At 45.0% G+C, this 17,186-nt stretch overlaps 1 protein-coding gene across 10 annotated transcripts in view; it reads right to left on the bottom strand.

The window, feature by feature from the left end:
* SH3GL3 (SH3 domain containing GRB2 like 3, endophilin A3) overlaps positions 1–17,186 on the bottom strand; it is a 285,461-nt gene that overhangs the window by 24,089 nt on the left and 244,186 nt on the right. For 9 of the 10 annotated variants that reach the window (XM_033852214.2, XM_033852213.2, XM_033852212.2 and 6 more), the window contains 4 exons: positions 15,961–16,094; positions 11,773–11,931; positions 4,626–4,760; positions 2,300–2,403 (listed from right to left, as the gene is read on the bottom strand). In XM_033852214.2, coding sequence (XP_033708105.1) covers positions 2,300–2,403; positions 4,626–4,760; positions 11,773–11,931; positions 15,961–16,094 — 532 coding nt within the window. The remainder of the gene's footprint in view (positions 1–2,299; positions 2,404–4,625; positions 4,761–11,772; positions 11,932–15,960; positions 16,095–17,186) is intronic. The other variant, XM_073801451.1, reaches the window with a different exon arrangement.

Raw genomic sequence — 17,186 nt, 5'->3', positions numbered from 1 at the left:
CAGCTGGTGACTTTCAGTTGAAGCCAATGCCCATTTACCATTCTGAAAATCCTAGGGCCCTTAAGAATTATGCCGAATCTACTCTGCCTGTGCTCCAGAAATGGAATAGCAAAGCCTGGATGATAACACATCTGTTCACAGCATGGCTGACTGAATATTTTAAGGCCACTGCTGAGACCTACTGCTCAGAAAAAAAGATTTCCTTTCAAAATATTACTGCTCATTGACAATGCACCTGGTCATCCAAGAGCTCTGATGGAGATGTACAATGAGATCAGTGTTGTTTCATGCCTGCTAACACAACATCCATTCTGCAGCCCATGGATCAAGGAGTGGTGTCGACTTTCAAATCTTATTCTCGAAGAAATACATTTTATAAGGCACTAGCTGCCATAGATAATGGTTCCTCTTATGGATCTGGGCAAAGTAAGCTGAAAGCCTTCTGGAAAGGAATCATCAGTCTAAATGCCATTAAGAACATTTATGTTTATGGGAAGAGGTCAGAATATCTATGTTATCAGGAGTTTGGAAGAAGAATTCCAACCCTCATGTATGACTTTGAGGGATTCAAGACATCAGTGGAGGAAGTAACTCCAGATGTGGTGAAAATAGCAAGAGAACTGGAATTAGAAGTGGAGCCTGAAGATGTGACTGAATTACTGCAATCTCACGATAAAATTTTAACAGATGAGGAGTTGCTTCTTATGGATGAGCAAAGAAAGTGGTTTCTTGAGATGGAATCTACTCCTGGTGAAGATGCTGTGAAGATTGTTGGAATGGCAACAAAGGATTTAGAATATTATAAAACTTAGTTGATAAAGCAGCAGCCGGGCTTGAGAGGATTGACTCCAATTTTGAAAAAAGTTATACTGTGGGTAAAATGCTATCCAATAGCATTGCCTGCTACAGAGAAAACATTTGTGAAAGGGAGAGTCAATCAACGCAGCACACTTCGCTGTTGTCTTCTTTTAGAAGTTGTCGCAGCCTCCCAGCCTTCAGCAGCCACCACCCTGACCAGTCAGCAGCCATTAACATTGAGGCAAGACCCTCCACCAGCAAAAAAGATTAGGACTTGCTGAAGGCTCGGGTGATGGTTAGCTTTTTTTAGCAATAAAGTATTTTTAAATTAGGGTATATACATTGTTTTTTTTTTTTTTTTTTTTTAGACACAATGCTACTGCACACTTACCAGACTACAGTTTAGTGTAAATATAAGTTTTATATGCACTGGGAAACCAAAAACTCTGTGTGACTCACGTTATTGCAATATTTGCTTTACTGTGGTAGTCTGGAACCAAATTCCCAATCTCTCCTAGGTATGCCTATATTTGTAAAGTATTTGTCTCTCATAAAGTCTCTGAGGCATCTAGCAAGTACCAGGGATGAACTGGCACTCGACAATGTTAGCTTCCTTCTCCTTTTCCTCATATAAAGATAGAATTAAGGAAAGATGCTCATGTGAGCAGTAGATGAACTACCTGCCTACAAAAGTGGATAGTTCAGAGACTGTACATACCTTTTGTCTTCCCTCTATAATTACTGCATTGATTTAAGCAAAAATCTCTCCAAATTTATTCATTATAATCATCCTGTGTAAAACAATTTTCTGTTATCAAACCTGGTCAAAAATTAGGGTAGTTTTTTAACCCAGTATTTTAATTAATAGGTTTACCATGCACACTACATATATCACTAATTTTCAGAAAAGTAGAGAATACACTTATCAGTAAAGTCACAGGGAACCCAGCAATGTTTCTTTGACCATTCAGAGGGTATTTTCGACTCTTTCAGTAGCTCTCAGAGTCAATGTTATGAACATGGGCTGGTATTTATGCTGGTGAAGTAAAAACACATCTTTTTCGAGACATTTACATACTATCTGAATATCATCTCACTCCTCTCGACATCCCTAGATGTTGGGGAGGGAGTATATGCCATCCCACCCTCAGCTAAACCCTCATCCAGTCAGCAGTGAAGCCAGGACAGCTCTGTAAGGGCTGAATTCGAAGGCAAGTGAGCAACTTTGGTTGCCCTAAACACAGGTCATGAGTAAGGGCTTGAGTGAAAAGAAAAAGGAGAAAAGCTTCCAGATCCCTTTTCCCAGTTCTGTCCTATTGGCCAAAGCCATGTATTTATTATCTCAGTGCTATCCCACACCCAACCATGAAAGCCAGCTGAAGAAAATTCAAAACAGAATGGGGCAGTGGGAAGGGGAAGATGGAGAGAAAGAGAGAGAGACTGATTTCGATTGATTTTAACTCTGCAGCCCTAGGCTTACAATGAATGCGAAGGCTCTTACCGCATCTGTAGCTTGCTCTGTAGCTCCTGCAGAATCTCTGTGGACTGTTTGTGATAGTCTAAAGCTGCCTCTATAAACACGGCCAACTGGCTGACTTGTTCTACCTGCAGCAGAAGTGGAAAATTACTCCATGGAGGCCAGCGCCTGTGTAGTGTTCAGAAAGAGAAGAGACCAGCAACAAAGACCCGGCTTTGCAGGGAAGCGCCCTGTCTGCCTGGGCTCTGGTCTATTTCATTTCATTTCATCACGAAGTAATGATCACACAGGTCATGGTATAGAGCTATAAATGCTGGAAAAACATGTTCAAATTTATTTGTGATTATGAAGTTGATTTAACTCAATAAAAAAAAGTCTACTTTTCCAATTAGATGATCTTCTCAGGAGATGTTTATGCTATAAAGTTCATGGGTCTGAAAACGGAGAGATAAAGCTTTTCCAATTACAACTGAAGCCAAGGTTTAGTAAATGAACTGCTTCCTTAGCGAAGTGTCTCTACGGGCACTTTCTAGCTAAGTCACATCAAGAAACTAAGTAGAACTTCCCTGGTGGCGCAGTGGTTGAGAGTCCGCCTGCCGATGCAAGGGACACGGGTTCGTCCCCCGGTCCGGGAAGATCCCACATGCCGCGGAGCGGCTGGGCCCGTGAGCCATGGCCGCTGAGGCTGTGCGTCCGGAGCCTGTGCTCCGCAACGGGAGAGGCCACAACAGTGAGAGGCCCGCGTACCACAAAAAAAAAAAAGAAAGAAACTAAGTAAATTAAGCTGTTCTCAGATAAGAAGGGAAGCCAGGAAGCAGGGCACGCACCAGGCCAAGACTTGCCAGCCCCCTATATGTTTTTGTTGCCCCCTATAGGTTTTTGTGGCTATCAGCGCAAAATCATTTCCCTGAAGAAAACAGCCCAAAGGAATGAACTAGAAAGACTCTGGCCGCTCTCTTTCCCATGAACCAAGACATTCATGAAATTAGTGACCAAATTACAGTGGACGCAAAAAACTAAAATGAAAAAGTTACGTTACATAAAAAAGCCTGGAAGGCCTGGGGATGCATAATTTGAGGAAGAGCCATCTCCAGTAGGGCACTGGGGCTCCCTTCCCTGCTTCCCTACGTGTTTGAGGGGCTGCTACAGAAAAGAAGGATTCATTAAGCTGATTTCCACAAGCCTCAGAGGCAGGACCACTGGGTTGAGGTGATGGGACGGGGAGGGGGTGGGAGGCAGCGTGAATCCCGTGAACTCCAGAACCAGACAAAGGCACAAATCAAAATCAATCCCCCTCTTTCCTAAGCTTCCCCATAGTCTATGCATCACCTCCTTACTTCATTTGCTAATCAGCTTAGCGGAAAGTCTGCCTGTTTATTCACCCTTACACCCTCACCCTGCAAAACCAATCATGGACTCCTTTGCCTTCAAAGATCTAAGCTATTTTCATTTGCTATTATCGACTGTGCTTTAGCTGTCTATACTTTCATTTTCCTTGCCCATGTACACCATTTTAAACAGGGGTTCATGTTCATGTAAGATATACATGGACTTCCACTTGAGCCGTACTGTGATCAGCGTCTGCAAGATGAAATCCCACTGTATTACATTTATTTTACCACACTCTGTGGCTGGAAGAGCAACAAGCCTAGCCTTAAATTTCCAAAAACTCAATAAACAAAACAAAGACAGCCTGGCCCCTACAAAATCCTAAGGATTTCTTAAGTTTCACCTCTTTGGCTTTTACACGTACTTTTAAATAAGTCCAGCGCCACAGCCTAACAGGATCACAGTAGAATCTGCTATGGATTCCTTACAGTGTAAGAGCTGTGTGCTGGTTAAAATCTGCACCACACGTCTCTAGCTTTAGTAAAGTTAATTTATATATTAATACCCACTTTGAAATATGCTTGACATCTTATAACTTTTAAGGGAACAGTGAAAGGTAGTTGAATGAATATTCCTTGAAACACACTTGATGTTGGGAGGGGGGATCACCAGCTGTCATCTCTGATGTGGCTAAAATACTAGATTATGTATTCCAGAGAGGCATTTGGATTCATTGGATGGCTGACTTTGGGAAGGAAATGGATCTTGGGCTCCCTTAAAACCTGGAAGACAACAGCAGTGCTGTACAGCGCCTGCACATAGTAGGTGCTCAATGCAACTGCTGAAGAGGTGGTTATGAAGCTATAAGTCTCTTGTTGACAGTGAAGCCATGTGGTGCCCCAAGTGGATTATCTGCCTTTCCCTGCCAGAAAAATGGAAGCTTCCAGCTGTCCCCAGGCCATGAGCAGTGAGCTGTATGCAGGTGGCCTCTGCTTCCCAAACCCCAATGAGAATTCAATACCTGGACTGGCAGAATCAAGGTTGCAATAAACCCAGGCCTGGCAAGAGTCAAAACCTGTCCAGAAGGTAAAACATTTCTTCCACTGGCCACACCACTCAATTTGGCAAATTCATCTATTGAAGCAGGAAACGTCACCTGGGATGAGAAGAAAAACTTAGTTCCACTGCCACCTGAGACCTGTGCTGCCACTTGGCTGGTGCCGTCTTGAGAGTAAAGTGTGACCTCACACCCCGCAAGGGTTCCCATGACACACACAGTGGAACAGAATTACCAGAGAATTAGCTCCGGTCTCTGAAAGTAAAGTGCACTTGCTGTTACAGATGAGGTCACACCCAGCTCAGACGCCTCAAGTGAGAAACTCATGATGCAAACAGACTTCCCTATGGGGCAGTTAGAGGTGAAGGAGGCAGAGGCCAGACAAAGGCAATGCTCGCTGACAAACGGGCGGGGTGAGGACCATGACACTACCTGGGAGGTACATGGAACCATGAAACCAGAAGAGCTTTTGGTAGACAGAAAAGTGGCCCCCAAACACGTCCAAGTCCTATTTCTCCAAATCTGTGAATATGTTACTAGATGGCAAGAGGGCCTTTGCAGATGTGATTTATGTAAAGGATCTGGGATTAGGAGATTACCTGCATCATCTGGGTGGGCCCAATATAATTCCAGGGTCCTTTAAGAGGAAGGCAGGAGGGTCAGAGTAAGAAAAGGAGATGCGTCAGTGGAAGCAGAACCAGAGTGAGAGATTTGAAGATGCTTCACTGCTGGCTTTGAGGTGGAGGAAGAGGCTATGAACCAAGGGATGCAGGTGGCCTCTGGAAGTTGGAAAAGACAAAGAAATGGGTTCTTCCCTACAGCCTCCAGGAGGAATTCAGCCCTGCCAATACCTTGATTTTAGGACTTCCAACCTCCAGTCTTCAAGATAATAGATTTGTGTTGTTTTAAGCCACAGAGTTGTGATGATTCAGCAGCAGTAGGACACTGCCATTTCAGAGCTGCTTTGGCCTATTCTCAAATGAAGCAAAATCTAACAATGGGACTAGCTCTGGTCAGGGACCCCTGTTTATTTATGGGTGATGGGAGTTGTTACCTTGAGACTCATAGGAACCAAACTCATGGTGCTAATGAACCCACTGAGGCTGTTGGAAGTACCTTAGCTCTGGGGATGGGGGCAGAGACTAAGAGCGGGAGAAGTTCCCAAGAGCTGTGGAAAGTGTCCAGGGACACTTGGGTGGGATCTGAGCCACTGGGGGAGCCTGTGGACCAACAGCCATTGAGGGGGCTTGTGGAACTTTGGTTGTACCAAAGGAAGAATGGCTCAAAGGACTCCATAGTAAAGGCCCTCTAAGACCAACTCTCTGCAACAGGGATATGGAAATTGGGGTGGGAGAGAAGGAGCAGGGCTGAGAAATCTCCTCAGACCTTCCAACAATCAGTTACCAAGGGACTGGTCGGTAGCCAGGTAAATGGGCACAGAGGCACACTCTGAAGACCACGGGGAGAACAGAGAGAACTTGACGTGAATAGGTAATGCCCCGCCCAGATCCTTGGAATATACAGTACACACAGCATGCGTGAATGCAGAAACGTGCATCTCCTGGGACTGGCAAGTTGTCCCCTTTCACAACTGAAATGACGTACTTCCAATGGAGGCCACTTTCGACGTGAATTGTGGTAATCCAACTGATTTCTGGCTCTGTCATATCGAAGACTCCACTATTTTTGGATTCCTCAGAGAAGCCGGAGGAAAATTTCTCAGGAATTTTGCAGTCTGGTCTTAAACAGATGCCTTTTCCAATAAGGCAAAGGCCTTTATTTAGAGTTTCTGAGAAAGTTTGAGTCAGGCCATTAAATTCGTATTAAATTCATAACATGCATAGTAATCCTCTACACTCTTATTCTCCACTTTATACTTCTAAAGAATTTCTTGCATGCAGGGGTTCATTTGCCTGACACTGTAAAGGTGAAAGTGACTTTCTAGGGGCATATAGCTGAACAGAGGCAAAACCACAGGCAGGTTTCAGGTCTTTCACTCTTTGTCGGGAGTGCTTTCTTTCTACTAGTCCAACACTTCCTAAATGCCTTATTCGATACATCACAAGTCCCTTGATATGTCAATAATAAAATAATAATAATAACAGTGGTGTGGAAGAGTGCAATTGTCAAATAAATTTGAGAAACTGCCTTGTGTATCCTCTTTTAGGAATCTCTTGGAGATTAATTTTTCATATATTCATATAAAGACTCTGAAAAGTCTTGTGATACAGCAAACCTGTTTCATTTTGGTTAACCCAGGCTTTCCCAAACTTATTTGACCATAAAGACAGTATTCACGCAACACACGCTACATCCCATGGAATGAATTTTGGGAAACACCGCTCTAGACCAATGGAAAGAACCCAGGAATCCGGAATCTAGTAATTCCACTTGTTCTGGGAGCCCATGGACAGAGGGAGGGTCCCCAGGCTGGGGATTTGTATCAGGAGAGCTTAGAGAATATTGCAGGTGCCTGGACTCATCGGTCTGAAATGGCATCTTCTGTGTGATATTTCTGGCCCCTGCCAATGTCAAAGACCTACATTCCATTATGTCGCATCGTGAAGAATAAACTTCTCTGCGAAGACAGAAGAGGAGAGTGTTAACAGGCCTAGGGGTGATTCAGCATTCCCAAGAAATGGCGGTGGAGACTGGGAAGCAACTGCTGAATATCCTGTACCCCCACCTCAGAGCTAACTGTGGGGGGCACAGGGGCCCCTCTCCTAGGGGAGGGCTGCTCTGGGTGCTTCATCCCAGCCTGGCACAGCAGAAAGAACCAGCCCTAGACCTGCCCTTCTGGGCTCCTGGGAAATCTCATGGACCAAAACACCTGCTGGCTTGCATCTGCGTGTAGCGTAGGAAGCTACTCAGCTCCGGACAAGAGGTGATGTGATGCTCAAGGGCTCCAATCCAGCACTTACTGACAAGACCCCGAAGGACGACAGCATGGCGCCAAAGGAGACTCTCCTCTTTGATTACCCCATCCCCAACTCTGCCAGAAATAGGTAGAAAAACAGATGCCACTTTCCCTTAGGAATGAATGTTGGAGTAAACAACTCAGGGCCTTCTCACCAGCCCTTCCTTCTTTCCACGAGACAGGAGGAGGAGTGATCCGTCCAATTGGTGAGATTAGGGGACCCTGACACCCAGGGCGACTGGACCCTGTGCTGGAAAAGCAAGAGGGGCCTGGCCTTGGGGTCTGTATTCTTGAAGAAAGTGGGTTTGTGAAGCAGCTTTTCTGCTCTGCCCACCTCACTCTCCCTGAAGGTGGCTCTAAGGTCTAGACGAGGTCTGGGGTAAGTAGTTGGAGGCCAGTGTGGACCCAGGTCCAAGCTGCCCACTCGATTTTCCAGACGCTCCTGTCCTCTAGGCGGGAGGCTGGTTTGTCATCCTTGTTTGGCTGCTCTGTTTGCCTCTCAGTTGGGAGAATGCAGATGTGAGGACAGATGAACAAGCACATCCTGGAAACCTCTAGAAAACCCTAGGAAGAGTTGCATGATCTGCATTTGGAGACCCGGGAAAGACCAAGCCTGTTAGTTCCGGTTGGAGTTCTCCCATCAGACAGATCTCTGGCAGACAGATTTTGTAGGCAGTATCTGGTGAAGCTTTTATCGTGTCTTAGCCAGGGCTATGGGACGTGAGGGCTGGAGAAGATACCGCCTGTTGCCTGGAGAGCGAGACTTTGGGGTTTGCATTGTTAGTGCCAGACAGAGTTGGGCAGGTGGCCCCAGAGCTTCAGACATGCCACCTCAGATGGTCTCCCTTCCTTCACGCTACTCTGCTTTTCACTTTCTCTTTGGAGGGAACACTTGCAAGCCCTTTCCCCAGCCCAGCTTCACTCCTCCTACTGTGGATGAGATCGAGGAATGTTCATTCATTAGTAGGATGAGTTCTCTGCTCTGCATGGCCAGAGGCCGTGGATCTCAGCCTGTGTCTGGGTGTGAGTCAGGCTGGCTCTGTACTGGGGAGGCTTTTGCCAATGAGGGTGCTATGAGCAGAGACTGCAATCGGGATGTGGGTTGGCCATGCCATCCCCTCCAACACAGGTGACCAGGAGGCCTGTATCTTACAGTCATTGGGTGTTCTCATCAGTTGAAAGGGCTTCCCCTTGATTCCAATCTGGTTTTTGTGTCAATTCCTCAATCAGTCAGAACCCAAAAGGATGATCAGTTCTGACGGATACCCCAAACCTGTAGCCCACAATGAGATAAGCATGTCCCACTTGTGTTTGGAGAAAGTGCCAGGGCCTCCGCTGCCTGCCACCATGTCCCTGAGGCCACGTGTTTGACAGAGTCTGTCCTCAAGAAGCAGGCATATACCTGGTCTCTAGCAGGTACCAGGTCAGGTGGAAAGTCCAATCCATTGGGCAAAGGCAGGGCCTGCAGACCCACTGTGTTTAATCTGGGAATTAGACAGATCCCAGCCACCTTTAGTTCCTGGATGAAAACCCAGCCATCACCAGCCATGCTGAAGCACAGCTCTTCATTCAGAGCTCCCTCACCATGAAAAAAAGCAGACATGGATACAAAAGTCTGAGTGATGAAGGATGGACATGAGGTTGGTGACCCAGAGGGAGCAGGAAGGCAGGGCTCTGTGAGTTGCAGAGCCACTGGGCCTGGCCTGGTTGCTGGAGAAGGGCCAAGGACAGCCCTGAGGGTTCAAAGCATGCCTCATCCCACCATGTATTGCTTCTTTGTCTTTCCCCTGATAAGTCACACCCACTATGTATCCCCAAGCACCAGGCAGTTTCAGTATTAGCATGTCAGGTCCAAGGGGAGCTGGAGAACATTTTCTAGACCTTGCCTCATCAACAGGACTGCCAGACCACCTGGATATGGCCAGACACTGCCATGGGAAAAGACAAGGTTGTCCCTTTCTAGGTCTACTTGCTGTTACCCCAAGAAGAGAAAGAAGGCAGTCTTCTGGAGCTTCCACGATAACTTGTGAGTCTCCTCAACTATAAACCTGGGAGGGGCAAAGGTAAGAGCAGCCTCCCTATCATAAGTCACTCAGTAAATGGTAGCTTTCGTCACTGTCATCCTCGTCTCACCACCATCAGTCTCCTTCGCACTGCCATCATCTTGAGAATCAGCAACCACGGCACGCAGGGTAACCACTACAGTTGAAAATGGCGCTAGGAAAGGTGGGAAGAGAAAGAGGTGGAGCCTACTTCCAAGGCAGCCTTTGAAAGTCCTCCACCGTTTCATTATTCTGGTCTCCTCCCATCTCAATGGCCAGTTTCCATGGCTGCCAGTGAAAGACGTGGACCCAGGCCCTAAAATGAGGGAGCAGCCCATGCTCCTCAGAGCTGAATGAAGGCACCCCCCACCCATCCCAGGAAACTTTAGGGGAAACACTGCAATTCATGCCTCTGCAGGGCCAACACCAGGACCTCCGTGGGGCTTGAGTTATAAGCTAGCTCTTACTTCTCCCAGGGTGGGGTGGGCAGGGGTTAACTCATTTGTGACAAGCAGAACACTGTCAACAGATGGACAAATGACTGAGTTCTTATAAGGAAGGGATCATTTCTCATTTTGACTGATACTGAAGGGAAACGGAGGTCTCTTGGGTCAACTGCCAAGACCAGAGCAACTGAGACAGGCCTCCCTGATGGAGTACTTTGCAACAGCTCAACACAGATCATGAATAAAGGTCATGCATAAAGCGCGTGGGTTAGACAGCACATCTGACACATGAGATTCAACCTCAGAGTTTAAATCTACCTCTAAAGTACCCAGGACTGGAAGGGCAATGTTTGCTGCAGCCTGATAAGGAATACATGCATCTGATACCTCACACTTGAAAAAATCAAATATGGCAATCCAAGACAAAACCAAACCAAATGGCCTATTGCTCGGGGATAATTTCAAGGAAATTTCTATTTTTAAGGGAAAGCAAACAACAAAGAAAAACAGGGAAAACTGTTATCCCTCTTCCCGTTTCTCATAAGATGTAAAAGAAAAAAAACCTGGTAAGATATTTAAAGGAGAAGCATAATAGAATGCACTTTTTGGTACTGAGGTTTAATCATGGGGATTTCACATTGTTTCCTCCAGGGTTAATGTCTCGTCAACAGTGGACGTAATTCCCCCACAACACCATGGCAGATAAAAGGTGCTCAGTACATCTGGTTTGACTTGACTTGAAAGATGCAAGACCTCAATGTACCTTTTAATCAATTATTAGAAGTGGAACACAGGTTGCAGAAAAATAAACCCTCTGACTTGTTCCAACAGGTTTGAAAGTCCAACAAATAGGTCCGAAGCTAATGCTGGGCTGAGGTGGCTCGTGGCATCACAGAAGCTGGACTTAGGGTGGGAACTCCAAACGGGGCAGGTGGCCAAGGGCTCTTCCCATCAGGCAGTAAAAAATGCCAAGTGACTTCTCATTGCCAAGGCAAAGAAGGGTGGCCTTCAGCCCTCACGGTGCCCACTTGGGGGTTACCATCCTCTTTAGTTACATTTAATCTAACTTTACTTGGACAAATAAAATAAGAGCTGGTGGCAGGAATCATGGTACGATAGGATGTTAGCATTTCTGAGGGGTATGTGTCAAGACCTTCACAATCCCCAAGTTCACAAGCACCACTATGGTACAGCTGAAAAACTTAGGTCATGCTTTTATATCCCAAAGGTTCACTATGACAAGTAAAGGCATCAGAGAGCTGGGTGATGAGTGAGGCTCTCCCACTAGCCAAGAGAGCTGCTCCTCCTCAAACATCTGCCTCACTGAGCGCTCTTCACAGTCTTAGCAAAACTGCAAATTACCACATGACTTGGGCTTTCTATTCTCCTGCAAAACCACCGATGCTATGGCCTCAAACACAAAGGCTGGTCTACGATGCACTTCTAAGACAACCCCACCTCCCCAGGGCCAACCCGAGCACATCTCTGAAGCAATTCCAGGATCAACAGGACTTCTCCAGATCTGAGATTTGAGTCAGGACTTGCTGGGTATCTGAAGCTATTTCTTAGGCAGGAGATAATGGTTATGGAAAATTCTGGAAACTATGTAACAACTAAGGCTCCAGAGCTTCTCAACATGCTGACCCTAGTCATACAGTCAATGTTTTCATTCACATTAAAGTCTCCTGTTTGGTTTAAATACTTACATCATTTTCTAAAAAATTAAACATGCTTCTTTCAGCCAACTCCTTTGACTCTTCAAATTTTTCTACTGCTTGTCTGACTTCTTCATCTGGTATCTTACCTACTCGCTTCTTTTTATAATCGTAATCCAGGCGGCGGCCTTCCAGCTTTTTCAGGTGATGCTAAGAGACAAAGTGGTCCTTTAGAGAACTGTGATGCTCAAACACAGCACAAAGAAATATTCAGCATTTCTGTGAAAATAGTCATTGCTTTTTCTTGGCATAAATTCTAGGGGGCAGGATCCCACCTTACACTTCTTTTGCACGCACTCATCATCTATTAGAGGCTCCCTTCACCGCCGGTCTACAAGGGATATTTGTGGAATGAATGAATGGGTAGACGGATGGATGGATGGAAGACAGAATGAATGAGTGTCTATATGGAACATAAAGATGCAGTATCAGTATGCAGATTAATTTTCCAAGGTTCTCTATAGGACCCCTCACTTAGGCTCCATTAATGTCCAGGTAATTTCCAACCGAATTAACTATATCCAAAAAAAGTATGTTTCTTTTGGTACTACTGTCAACTCCTCACTAAGAAGTAGATTATAAAAACACAAATTTCTAGTATCCTCTAGAATACTTATGCATCTTCCATAAAGTTCCCAAACAATTACAGAACAAGTTGAATAAATGCCCTCGATGAATGTGATACAGAGGACAGATGCTCACAGGCAACCTCTGAAATGATGGAATTTCTTTTGAAAAATATGATCTCTTTAACAAAGTAAAACAAGTATAAATATTAGAGGTGTCCATTCGTGGAATGCAGTGCCTTGTGTGGTAGTAAGTTTCCCATCACAGTTTGTGTTCAAGTAGAGGGATCCCATGTCAGAAATACTATAGAAGGGATAACTGCACAGGGCAAGGGAGTTTATGACCATAACCCCTGGAAAACAGATATTTGATATTGAAAGTGTATGTGAAAACAGATTGTCCCACTGAAGCACGTAGGTAACTTGACTATTCTTTTTAGTGGGAAGCACTGGTTCTAACCTCCATAATGATTGGGTGAAGAGTATATAGGACAAAAAGTCAGAATCATCTCTCTTCTGACACGTTCTTCTGACTCTGGGCAAGTCTCTGAATCCCTCTGTGCCTCCACATATGTGGCTGTAAACGGGCACAACCAGGCTTAGTCTGGCTACATATGGGTGACGAAACATTTATAGAAGCCCTTTGAGTCCACAAGACCTTGTACAGATATGTCAGTCATGTGTTAAATGAACAGGCTCTCCACTCCAGATATCGAAGATATATAGAGCACAGTTGAGACTATGAAAAGCCTTCTGAATATTAGACTCTTTAATTCTTGATCATCTATAGGATTTAAGTTTAAATTTATACAGTTTCTCTATCAAACCAGAGTTGAAGAACAAGAGACACCATTTAGAAAATTATTTTTTTGCATAGGGAGAAACATTTAAGGATATGTGTATTTTGTACATTTCTCCCACTCACTGCTCAGGATCCACATTTGTGGCCATGACTAGCTACCCTACTGAACCAGGTCAAGTGGAAGAGCAATGTCGTCCAGTGGACTTTCTGTACAGCTTTCTTCAAGGTCAGCAGCACAAGAAGAAATGGCATATGATGTATGTCAGCAAAGGAGGTATTTGGTTCTAAGGTTCTGCATTTGGGAAAGATGCTTTGGCATCCCCGCAACACAGAATGTCTCTTCTCTAGAATCATCTGTTCAATAATAATCTGTGAGCACAAAGGCTGCGCTAGTCATGCAAAAGTGAACAAAACATGCCTCCTTACGCCAAAGCACTTGCTGCTAAACAATAGAAAAAGAGAAGCAGTGATGCTCACAGCACAGGAGGCACAGAAGGAGCACCTGACTAAGCCGGGGAGAGAACAAGAGCTTCCCCAAGGACCGAACATCTGAGCTGAGATCTGCAACGTGAGATGACTTAGCCAGGAGAAGGTGGAAAAGGAGAAAGACAAAGAATAAAAAGAGAGCACAAAGCAAAACACCCCCTGGGGACTGTAAGTAATTCATTGAGGCCTGGGCAGAGAGTTCAAGTGGGAAGGGGTGAGCGATCAACCCGGAGAGAGAAGGAGGGGCCAGGAATTAGGGACTACGGTGCTGGATCTTTACCCCCAAAGTCAGTGGGCAGCTACTGGGGGCTTGTACCTTAGGAAGACTCTGGCTGTAGTGTGGAGGGTGGACTGGAGGGGCCGAGATGTGAAGCCGGGAGTCAAGGGCTGCTGTGCTGATGGGTTTAAACGTTAACCCGAAGAAGCCTATAGAGAGAAAGGGGAAGAAGGGAGATTCCGGAGAGAGGATGCCAGATGTGGCAAAGGCCCTGAGGAGATGAGGATAATGGACTCTGGGGCCCAGTGGAGGACTGGCCTGAGGGGAAGAGGGCAATGGGAGTAAGGAGTTGAGGAGGGTGCTGGCGGGGGTGGGGGGGGGGAGGCTGGGTGGGGGGTCGGGTAGCAGAATATCCTAGGAGTTCCTGAACAGTTGCTTTCATTTTTCTTTCAGTCTTCCTGAATTCCCCTCCATAGCCTTTGGTTTTGGTGTAAATTCTAAATGCCTATACGGGCATCCAGGACTTTACATTAGGGAGCTCTGGAATAGGGCCCAAGGATTTGCATTTCTAACATGTGATGCTGATGCTGCTTAGGGACCACACCATGAGAATCTGGGCCTGAAGAAAGGAAAAGGGGACATCCCCAAGGCTTGGATGACTTCCAAGCTGGCCCAGGCTGCATTCAGATCACTCCTCAAGGCACCACCAGGAAGGTCTTCTAGGCAGCTTCCCCAGGGGGTGCCCAAAGAAGGTCCCGATGCAGCCTGTCCCTCCAGAGTAGAAGTCCCTGGCAGGGTAGAAGTCTCAAGACTGTTTCTGCATATCTGCAAAAGCACCAGCAAGCAAGTGGCATGTGATTACCTACAGGTCCCTGAAAGCTCCCGTGTATGCTCTGGAGGGCCATTTTAACATTTTCCTGATACAACATGTTGACTCCTAGGTACTGATCTCCTTAAGAAGTAATGGAAAATAACGATCACTAGTGCAACGTATCAAAAGACGCAGCTAGGGAGTGTTCTAATTCCACGTAGCTGCCCAGTAATAGCCAGGACATGGAAGCAACCGAAGTGTCCATCGACAGATGAATGGATAAAGAAGATGTGGCACATATATACAATGGAATATTACTCAGCCATAAAAAGAAACGAAATTGAGTTATTTGTCGTGAGATGGATGGACCCAGAGTCTGTCAAACAGAGTGAAGTAAGTCAGAAACAGAAAAACAAATACCATATGCTAACACATATATATGGAATCTAAAAAAACAAGTTCTGAAGAACCTAGGGGCAGGACGGGAATAAAGACGTAGACATAGAGAATGGACTTGAGGACACAGGGAGGGGGAAGGGTAAGCTGGGATGAAGTGAAAGAGTGGCATGGACTTATAAATACTACCAAATGTAAAATAGATAGCTAGTGGGAAGCAGCCACATAGCACAGGGAGATCAGCTCAGTGCTTTGTGACCACCTAGAGGGGTGGGATAGGGAGGGTGGGAGGGAGATGCAAGAGGGAGGGGATATGGGGATATATGTATATGTATAGCTGATTCACTTTGTTATACAGCAGAAACTAACACATCATTGTAAAGCAATTATACTCCAATAAAGATGCTAAAAAAAAAAAGATGCAGCTAGTATGGTATGATTTTGATAATCAAAAATCCAATACACTGAATTCGCTGGCAGTCCAGTGGTTAGGACTCTGTGCTTTCACTGCTGATGGTCCGGGTTCCATCCCTCGTCGGGGAATTAAGATCCCACAAGCCGTGGGGTGTGGCAAAAAAAAAAAAAGGTATTAAAAAATAAAGATTGCTTTTTAAAATATCCAGTACAAAGTTATGCAGTCATTTTGTTATGTGAGAAATGACTGTAGAAGTATGTATCTTGAACTTGGCTTCTAGCTGACTTCAATAAGGTACAAAATCAGGGCTAATTAATCCTGGGACTCTTTCCCAATGAGCCAAGTAAACATAACTGAGTTATTTTTTTACCACCCACAATAAGATGATGCTTTCACTGAGTTGCTATAGAAATGTTCTAATGATTTTAAATAGTATAAACATCATACTAAATAGCAACAGGCAGATTTATAGCCTAGAAAACTTACCCCAATCTCTTTTAAATCTTTGTCTTGTAGTAACTGAAGTGGATCAATAAAAGTTTGCTTTACATTAATATCAAGAGAGTCTTTCACCTCAGCCATTAGCTTCATGGATTCGCCAACTTCTATCAATGCATTGCCTTCAATAGAAAATACAAATAAAAATGGTTCTTTAGCAGACCTAACTCTAAGTTAACAGTGATATTTGTTTAATTTTTTCCCAAAAGTTTGTGATGATCAATGGTGTGTAACAAGGTCCTCAACTCTGGGACCTTTGAATCTTGACCCAGAGAAAAGAAAATGTAAAAACGAGAAAGTCTTTCTAAATATTTTCCACATTTTCCTCACTACTTCTGCACTTTCTCCACCGCACAGAATAAACCTCTAGAATAAAACTCTGAGGCTCAGACAGACTGAGGCACTTACCGTATCAGCCACTAGATGGGGTTAAAGCTTCTTTTTTTAAACTGGTAGTTTTGTGAACTGGCACCAAGGGTTCCTTAGAGGCGCAAGAACAAAATCCGTCTTTGTAAACAATAAAAGGATTCATTCATCAGGGGTTAAGTATTAACCAATAAAGATTACAACAGAAATAAATGAACAAAACCTCATCTCAGCTTCTAGCTGCTAGGTCTTCTTGAGGCCACTCCTTGTATTCTTGAGATGGTTCTAAGTTTCCCTACCCCTTCTGATGTCAAAGAAAGTCTGGCAGTGTCACACAGGACAGCCTTTCAGCAGGGTGGGAAGGGTCTGCTCTTGCAGTGAGGTCCAGGCCAGACATGCCAGACTTGGGCAGCGATGGGCAGCTTTAGCTGGATTAAATCCTGGTATTCGGCACCCGCTAACCTGCAGTGATTTGAAAGCAGGCATCCTGGTAGCTGAGCACTATGAGGGTTGCAGGTTTTCTAGAAGACATGTCTGGGAAATGCTGCACTAAACTGAACTCTTTTTCCTGTAGTTGGGGTCTTCATAAAAAGTTAGAGCTTGGGGTCTCTCAACTCCCAGGCTTGAAGAAGACCTGAAATCCCAGCCCAAGACTTTGCATTTCTAGCTAATTCTGACCTTCAAGTTGTTTCACCTACGAGTCATAGGTACGTACAGTTGATTCATCTGTAAAACAGGGATAGCAATATCACCTCACCTCACTTTTTATTTTTTTTTAAGGAATAGCATAGACAGTGAATGTCACAGGACCTTGCAAAATGTAAGTGGAAACCATTACTCCAAACCAC

Source organism: Tursiops truncatus, chromosome 2, assembly GCF_011762595.2.
Source record: "Tursiops truncatus isolate mTurTru1 chromosome 2, mTurTru1.mat.Y, whole genome shotgun sequence".
Taxonomy (NCBI): domain Eukaryota; kingdom Metazoa; phylum Chordata; class Mammalia; order Artiodactyla; family Delphinidae; genus Tursiops; species Tursiops truncatus.
This window is presented reverse-complemented; position numbering and strand designations above follow the sequence as displayed.